The 9,148-nt window shown below is 43.7% G+C and overlaps 1 protein-coding gene across 1 annotated transcript; it reads left to right on the top strand.

Moving 5' to 3' along the window:
- The first annotated feature begins 435 nt into the window (after nucleotides 1-435).
- ZC2HC1B (zinc finger C2HC-type containing 1B) lies at nucleotides 436-6,642 on the top strand. The gene is given in 6 exon segments (XM_041470047.1): nucleotides 436-444; nucleotides 1,663-1,781; nucleotides 2,488-2,512; nucleotides 2,810-2,955; nucleotides 5,710-5,797; nucleotides 6,532-6,642. Coding segments are annotated over 6 exon segments (498 nt in total).
- Nucleotides 6,643-9,148: the final 2,506 nt, after the last annotated feature.

Raw genomic sequence — 9,148 nt, 5'->3', positions numbered from 1 at the left:
TCCAAAGCCTGCTGAAGTGAATGAAAAGATTCCCCTTGACCTCCCTGATCCCTGGATTACAAACTGAATGCCTGATGGCACCGTTTGCCTGGCACAACCCAAATGCAGGGTTTTTCTGCAAGGAGTGGGACTCTGCACATAGCCCTCTGCTCTTCAGTTTGCGTTACTGATCCTGTGTCTCTGTGGTAGATCAGATCAACCCTGAAATAGTGCTAAAACCTGATTTGGCAAGGAAAAACCCAAACAAAACAAAACAAAACATACACTGAAATCAGAGTGACTGCGAGAAGCAAGACAAAGGTGCAATTACTTTGCGTTAGTAGTCCCATGTTTGGTATCTCAAGATTTGTGAAGAGCATAATTGTTTTATTGAGCAAGATAGTTTGAAAAGAGAGAGCTGTGTGTTGTAAGAGAGGTGACAAGTTTTATGTCACCATGACTAGGGTGAGATCCAGCTCCTTACAGTGGCTCTCCATGCCCTGGTGATGCAGGACTGGTTTGCTCCTCACTGAGCAAGGCACGGGTGTCTGCTGCACTTCCAGTACTGCAGAGGAACATTCCTCTCAAGTTTGCTGTCAAAAATGTCTAGAAACAGAATGTAAGGACCTGAGTCATAGGAGTAGAAGGTTCAGAGGCAAATGAGGATTTGGAAGTGTGTGTGTTTTTGTAGAATGAGGTATGTTTTAGTCCAGCTGAGCTGTAACCAAAATTCCTTGCTTAAGCGTCTGCTTAATTCCTATGGAAAGAGAGTGGACAGCATAGAGAAATTATTAAGAAGATCAAAAGAATAACTGAGAACTAGAAAGGGGGAGTAAGCAAAATAAGATAGGAACAGGGTCTTTACCAGCTGTGGATGGACTCATGCAACTCACAGTGCAGGAAAGAGGCTTTAGTTTGATCCTTGCTTCCATGGTGTTCCTCACAAAGGGCATTGCCCGTCCTGTTGCAGGAGAGTGATGCTAAAATCTGAGACATTTCTGAACCTTACAACCTCATTTGTTGTGAGGCATGTCCCTTATACAAATTTGGCACTGGATATCGTATCTACTTAAAATTTCCCTGTGCTTCCAGCTGCAGGTTATATCCCTCGTTTTCCTTCTGTGTGTCAGGTTACAGGTGCTGGTAAGCAGCTGCTCCCATTCAGCCTGGAGCTGTGGCTCTTTCAGTGGTGTTGGTGGGATGGGCAGCACTGCTGTTTGTCAGGGGAGGCCCCACTCTGGAATACATCTAAACTCAGAGAACTAATAATGAAAATATTGGCTCTTGAACAGGATCAGACTGGTCTCCATCTTAATTAAGAAATTAAGAAATAAAGAAAACCAGGTGTGGGGGGGGGCGAGGGGGGAGTCCAATGGGACAGCTCCTGTTCACAGACCCAATCTGTTCTTGTCTGCATGTCATCATTTGGACTGCTCTCCAGTCTGTTCCTGAGCAGAACAAACTGGAAATGGCTTCTATTTCTTATTTGTGTTGAACCGCAGCTGTACTTGGACAGCTTTTGGAAGTTTTGATGAAGTTCTTCAGGAGTTAAACTGAACCCAAAATAAATACTGCTGCAGCTCCCTGCTCCTGGATGTAAGTAATTTTAAAGCCTGGGTAAGAAAGCATCATTAGCAAAGCATCACTCCAACACATAAGCAACAGTTTTTCTTTGCATCCCAGCTGATCCAGTGTTCCAAGGAAGCCTTCAACAGGAAGTGCAAGCCCTTCATCATTTTGAGACAGAGACTATAGGCAACAGAAGTCACCACTGTGAAGAGACAGTCCCTGCAAAGGATATAGTTAAAGCTGGTGTGTGTGTTATCTCCATGTGAAGTCTTTCATCCAGTAACACTATTGTTTCCTCCAAGGACAAAGCCTGGATGTTGTGGATGAGTGTCACATATGTGCTTGACTGGGTGCCAGATTCGTTCCTCCCCCTCCCGGTGCTGCTGGTGTTTGGGAATATGAAGAGCCAAATCAGTAGATGTCATGCCTGCCCTGGGCACATAAGTGTCTCTGCTCTTCGAGTAAATGTTCAAATATATTTTTTAAAGGCAAGGTGAATCTCTAATAGATTTCTCTTCACCTAAATCTGAAAGAGAGCATGATTCAAGACAGTTGATGCATGAATGCCCAAGGTTGAACCTGAGAGCTGCCCTTGCACAGATGAAGTTGCAGGGATTCACTGCCGTTTTACTGAAGGGTTTAAAAATGGGTTTGAGCTGAACTTATTTACCAGAGATGGAGGAAAAAGATGCTTAAGCTCTTACTGGAACAAGTAATTTTTCTAGGGAGGAAGTGAGTACGCATGGACATGCAAGGATATTATTTTATCCAGAGATGCCAATTCACTACTGATTTGGTCAACTGCTGTTGTAAAATGTCCTTTAAAATCAATTGTGGGAAGAAAGAGAAGTGCACATAGGTTTGAAGTTAAAAGAATGTGACAAAGGGAGAAGGGAAGGTGTCTTTTCTAATAATTCTGATTTTCTGATTCTTCCTAAGTGCTCTTATGTCTGCCATAACCATGGTATTTTGTTGGAGTGCATTGGGTTTTTTATCCTCCTTCTTGTGCTGTCAATAGACAGTGAAAGGCTGTACCAGCTTCCCTATGCCTTTCAAAAAATGGAAATTTCTCAAATTTCTTTTGTTTCTAATGTTTTCTTTTTCCCTCAGGAAAAAAACAAAAAAAAAAAAAAAAAAAAAAAAAAAAAAAAAAAAAAAAAAAAAAAAAAAAAACCCAAAAAAAACCAACCCTTGCTCTAAGATATTTCTGTCCCTTGCAAGAGGGAAGTGTTGTTTGTATTGTCTTCTATTTCCATTACAGAAACAGTCAGGGAAGAAATCTAACTGGAAGCAGCATTATGAGTATTTTCTTAATACTATTCAATCAGCCAAGCAGGTCACAAAAGCTGTGAAGGAGAGCTACCTTCTTCCACCTTCTCCCCCACCAAGCACCAATCCACATTCCTGGTCTGCTTTCTTATTGTGGTTCTTGTACTGATCTTTGATAAGGCAGTGACATCTTATTAACCACAGATGGGATTCAGTTTTGCACCCCTGGCACAACAGAATGTGAACATTAATTCTCTCCATAGACTCTAATTTTCAGCTCAGTTTTTTGGATTGAATTGAGTAGGAATGCAAGGCAGAGGCAATGGAAGAGGCAGAGGAAGAGAAAACTAACCATACATTTTAAACTTAAAAGCAGTACATTTGGGGTCTGATATTACCACTTCAGGAGGAGAGTCAGGATAGCTGTACTATCCTATACCAGAGGGTGAAATACATCCTCTCTCCATTCAAAACAAGTAGTGTACACAGGCTTCCCCACTCCCACGGGGTGCCTTTTCCACTGTCCCCTTCTCCAGCCAGCTTTGCAGACAGGGAAAGGCATTTAGGAAAGGACAGGTCTGGTTTACTACTTAATACCAAGTTCAGCCTCTGCACAGAGCTCCCTGTGTTAAAAGTTACAGATCCAAAAAGATGCACACACAGACAATATCTCATGATGGTGTGATTTATAAAATGTGGGAGAAATCTTGGAAAGGGTGTCAGTGGAGTCCTGCCTGCCTCAGGAAGGCAGAGAGCAGAAGGGAGAAGGATCGCTTCCAGAGCAGGAATTCATGACTGATGGCAAAAGCAGCTGCCATGATTCCAGCCTCTCTCCTCTCCTAGATGCCAGCAATGCAATATAAGCAGCAGGACACATCTTCCTTCCTTGATTGGGGTCAAGCTTCTCTCTGAATTTCCGCTGCTGAGTTCTTTAATGACTCTGTTACTTCTGGTCTTACTTTACCAGCTCTAAGAGCAGACCCTCCCTTTCCTTCTCCCTCTTGGAGGAAACCAAGTTGTGCAAGAGCAGCAGCAGTTGTGGAGAAAGGAATTGGATTCTTTTCTCCACAACTAATTGTCTTCCTAAATGCTTTTTAGGAAGGAAAATTGCTGAATGGCCTAGTGAGGGTGTATATCCTATACTACAGGACTGTATATCCTGTACTACAGGACTGGTGAGAAAGTACATGGATTGTGGGAAGGAAAGAAAGATTTCAGTTTTGTCTCATCCTCCTCCAAATAGAGCCTAAAATTCCCCATTCTCCCCTTAAGTTCCAGGTGTCCCTGCTGCACCCCTGAAGCCAGGAATCTGCCCTGTCTCATCCTCCCCTCCCCTGTGCTCAGAACCATTTTGCCCACTCTCCTGGTGGCTGTTTGGGCCATATTTTCAGTATTGTTACTGAGAGAAATAATTTGTAAGCATACTGTATCTTTAGTATTAAGGTAAGGACGCTCGGCCCGCTTTTGTAAAAGGCACTGGCCACGGAGGAAAGGGTCTGAGAACATCAGAGGCAGTGTGATGGCTGAATGTGACTGCATTGACCCTGAACGCTGATTGTTCATTGCAATGAGTGGGACTGTACCTGCCATAACAGTTGCTGAAGAGCTTTTAGCAGAATCAGGACAGTAATATTGTCAAAAGGGATTTTAGAAAGCACCACTTCATGTTCTTCATAATGCTGCTTCACACCCAGAACCCTGGCTCTTGGATGTGCCTCAGCTGATGGGGCACAACTGCTTCAGCAATGTTTTCCTAAATCACAGAATCAATTAGGTTGGAAAAAACCTCTGAGTTCATTGATTCCAACCTATGACCGAGTGTCCTTGTCACTGCCCACCTGGACAGCCACTGGTGGGTAGGAATCTGTGTGCTGAATTAGTGCAGAGAGTCTCCTGGCAATATCCCTTAGCCGGGCTCCAGCAAGGAGCAGACTTCCCCATGGAATGAGTCTGGCTGACATACAGGACACTCAGTTCCCCTCAGGAGCAAGGCAGCCACGACAGCCACCCTTCTTTTATTACCTGTACTTGTTATCCCTCTGCTTGACTGCACTGATGTGGGACACCCCCCAGACAGAGCTTCTTCTCTGTCATCTGCCTGACCCTTGGGGTCCAAGGATTCACAGCTATTCTGTAAGGGCCCCTGGGAAGGCAGGGGAAGCCAACAGGGAATTCTTCTGCCCCCCTGAGCGGGGACCTGTTTCCATTTCCTGCTTTTGAGTCTCCTTCTTCACTTGATGGCAAGAGCGGTGGAGCTCCTCAGACTCCTGCTGATCTTCCATCCACTGCATTTCTCTCAGGGATGGAAGGGTGCAATTCTGAGTCTACATCTCTTTCGCACTCTCTGATAATTCTCGGCCTCCCCACCTCCTCTTTGAGCTCTGCTACAGGCTGAGCAGATCATCCAGCTGTTCACAGTGCATGCAGGTGCCTTTCCCACTATCCTCCAGCACTTCACACCGGGCTCAGACACTCCCTGCAGCCAGAGGCCTGGATATTCACATGCTTCTTGAGGAGCTCTGCTCAGACTAGTCAATTGTGAGGTTGGGAAGGAGTAGGACTAGGACAAAGATAATAAAATCTGCGTTTATTAATCCCCAGGATTTATTCCTGGGGATTAATAAAAGCAATTACTGTTTGCAGGGTTAATACCATAAGCAGCATTTTAGTGTCCCAAGTGTTTTTCTAAAGGAAGGTTCTGTAGTTCTGCTAAGTTTGTACTTTGGAAGCTGAATGGAATTCATCATAAACACCTGCTGGTGGGGCCAGGTGTTGAACTGCATCTTGAGTGTTCCAGAAAGGCAGGGGGATTCTTCTCCTGTAGCGTATAAACTGTGACACCAGCTGATTTTTTCTGTCAGACTATATACAGTGTCCTTTATACTCTCAAAGGTTTGCTGAGGCTCCGTGACAGAGGGACATGGAGTTTTGTGGAAAGCAAGCTGTCAGCCATGCTGCAAACTCAACCAGACAGGCTTTGGTAAGCAAACACAATCACACTTGTCTTGTCCTGGAAGGAGATTTGCTAAACTAGAGTTTGTGGCCAATAAAGGCCTATATTAATACAAGAATTGAAATTCCAGGGAAGTTGATGAACTCTTACAACAAAACGCATGCTGAATATCATCTGGGAGTTGCCCATAACTGGAGCTCTTTTTCTGACTAAAAAAGTGACTGAATATGACAGTACAAAAAACTTGGGACAACAACTTCAGACTCTTCTGCAGCTATATTCCAGGGTAACAGCTGTAGAGAATCAGAAATCTGACAGCTTTTGCAGTGCTTTGGGAAAGCTCTACCAGTTCTTTAGGGCTCCCTGCTGTTGGAAGGTTTGCTGTTCCCTGGTCACTAGACACAAGGCCAAAGGGCAGAGCCCCTTCGGGGAATCACAAAAGTACAGCTAATCATCAGTGTCTTGAAGTGAGATCCTGTTTTGTTATAGAAGAGAGAATAATATCAACAGTTCCTTTAGGAGACTACTGCTGGTTAGGGGGGGATTTTGGTTGGTTTCTTTTTTTTTTTTTTTAAGATGTTGAAAAATCTTATTACTCTTTCACCTATTCAGAGCAGCAAAAATGGCTTACAAATGTGAGAGGGTGGACCTTTGGCCTGTTCCTTCCTAGCACTGCTTCAACAGCAATTTGGGGAGTTTCCACTGGGGTCTATGAGCTCGGTGCTAGAGTTGAGTGATGATTGTGCATCTTGTTTTACTAGGACAAGCAATCATTGACTGAGAGAAAAACTCCAACATTAACACCTGCTGTGTTAGCACTTCTGGAGAGAATACAAAAAGAGAAACATACGCCAGGCAAAGAGCTCATTTAATCATATTTGTGTGCTTCTTATAACAAACTCTGAGGTATTCTAGGTCGGGGAGGCATTTTTTAAAGTAGATCCTAGGTTTTGGAATCTTGCTTTCTGATAGAATAATGCAGAATTATCAAATTCGACTTTTTTTGCTGGGCTTTTTTTTGCAAGTCCTAACATGGAATCCTAAACTTATTTCTATACAACACTTGCTATAAATGAGAGAGGACAAAAATTTCCATGGGGATGTTGTTGATAGTGAATGGCTTTCCTGGTCATTATCTTGATCCCTTGTGTGGATTGTATGCACAGAGATTTTCATTGGGTCCTCAGGAGGGACCCAAACGTGTTTTCAGTTCGAGGGCCTCAAACAGAACTATCTATATAGACCTAAAATATAGAGTCTGACTTTGAGGTTCTTTTTGCCCATAAAGAGCTCCATAACCTTTATTGTTCAACTTTGAGATTTATTCCATCCTTTTTACCTTAAGTCCATTTAGATGAGGTACAAATCTTTGTGTTTTGTTTGTTCCGAATGCCCTTGTTTATTCAGCTTTAAAATTAACATCACCCCATCCCTAAAATAGTTCCCTCTAAGCAGGATACCACATAATACATTTTCTAGGAACCATTGCTACTGGTAATCATGACCTGTATTAGTCTATGTTTAGAAGGTTCTTTTAAAGTTCTTTTAAAGGTTATTTGTAGTATAACCTGTGAATGATAGTACACACTGCTCCTTGTATCAGTATCTTTGATCCCTACATTTATAAAGTTTGGGAATTTATGTAGATTATCATGTTTTATGGCAAGTAAATTTAAAACATAATGATCTGCAGAGACCTCTTCAGAAACACCGAAGAAAACAGGAAAACCTACGAGTGTATCTCCTGTGAAAACTTCCTCAGGAAAGTCTGGGTAAGAAATTCTTATTTTTTATTTCAATATTATAATGTAAAAAGAACTTGTTTGCTTTTGTTATACAGAATATCCTGTTGCAGTGTTTGCAGTATGAAGTCCTTTGTATTAATTGAAGTAATCAATTTCACTGAAACCTGTTGCAGAGCTCCTCAGGGCCTGCAACAGACCTGTTGCAGAGCATCCTCAGGCTGCTGAGAATACTAATTTTGGTGTTGAATGTTCTTTGATTTGGAACAGCCCCATCCCAAGCAGGCAGTGACTGTGCTCTGCTGTACCAGACATCTCTAGAGGATTTGCTACTCGATAGTGCAAACCTCTCCAGCAGATCTTATGCACTTCCATTGTGCTTCCATTGTCCAAGTGTGGAAGCTGCCAGCATTATTTCAGTAATTATGCCAGGATGACAGCGTGGAGGTTCTTCCTTCTCCTTGATGTTTTGTTTCCCAGACCATGATGTTTGGTGCTCCTGCTCCTCAGACCATGCAGTCACTGGGGTTCCCATCTCTGGACATGCCCAGCCATGTCAGAGCAGCAAGAAGCCCTTACAGCCCCTGTTTAAAGGTGATTGTGGTGCTGTTGCTCAAGAGGATGGCTCAGATGGTCAGCATCTTGCAGCCCTCTGAAATGTATACAACTGCAGAGCATGAGTCCTTAGCAGGAAATATGGCCAAGAATGATTCCCCATAGCTGGCAAGGTATTTTGAGCCTGGGAGAAATCCTTGTGAGAGTGCTTGGAGCAGGGGATGAAAAGGAACATGCACAAAACAGCCAGTTGCAGAGACTCCCAGTCAAAGTTGTTGCAGGATTCCTCTGTGTGTGGTTTTACTCTCCTTGGTTGCTGCTGGCCAGCGGCTGGAAACCTCAGCTGTGGGGAGCACTGCAATGGGCATGGGAGTGTCCAGTCCACAGTGCCATTATCAGCTCCACCCACCTCTTTGGCTTTGCCAGCTACAGGAAAACTGCTGTTAGTACCCTGGGGTGTCATCTGTGCTACCTGGGACTATGTTAACAGCTGTCAGCTCCTGTGGTTATCACACAGGTCTTGCAGATCTCCAACAGGGATTTATTGATACCATCACCATTCTCAAGGTTTAGTCACTGAATTCTGAAACCTGGGGCTTGACACCTCCTTTCCCTAGGGAAACTGGCTAGTCCAGGTATCACTGGGGTCTTAGTTGCAGCCAGTTTGCAGAGGCTTGGTACAGCCACTGCCCCCAGCGGGTCCCTGGGATGGACACCCACACTCACATCTGAAATAGAGGACAGAGGAGCTGTGAAAAAGACTGGTTTAGGTGAGCTTGCAGGTGCTGGGTATTGGCAACTGCTGCTGCATTTTCTGTAAAACTTGAGCTTTTCCAAGTGCTTTACAGAGCAGGTGAGAAATCAGTTTCAGAGCTACCCATGAGCCTTTTTTAGCTGAGAAAGGAGATGTGAGAAACTGGCTTTGAGTGGTGCAAATAAATGGTCTCATCCCTAATGTGCCTGGAAATGGTTTCCAGGATGAGCTGCTCCATCACCTTCCCACAAATACAGGTTTAATCTTCTTGGAGAAAATAGAGTAAAATATAAAAGCTCTTTCTATAATAAGAAATACAAGTATATG

Source organism: Pyrgilauda ruficollis, unplaced genomic scaffold (genome assembly GCF_017590135.1).
Source record: "Pyrgilauda ruficollis isolate IOZ18807 unplaced genomic scaffold, ASM1759013v1 scaffold24, whole genome shotgun sequence".
Classification (NCBI taxonomy): domain Eukaryota; kingdom Metazoa; phylum Chordata; class Aves; order Passeriformes; family Passeridae; genus Pyrgilauda; species Pyrgilauda ruficollis.
This window is presented reverse-complemented; position numbering and strand designations above follow the sequence as displayed.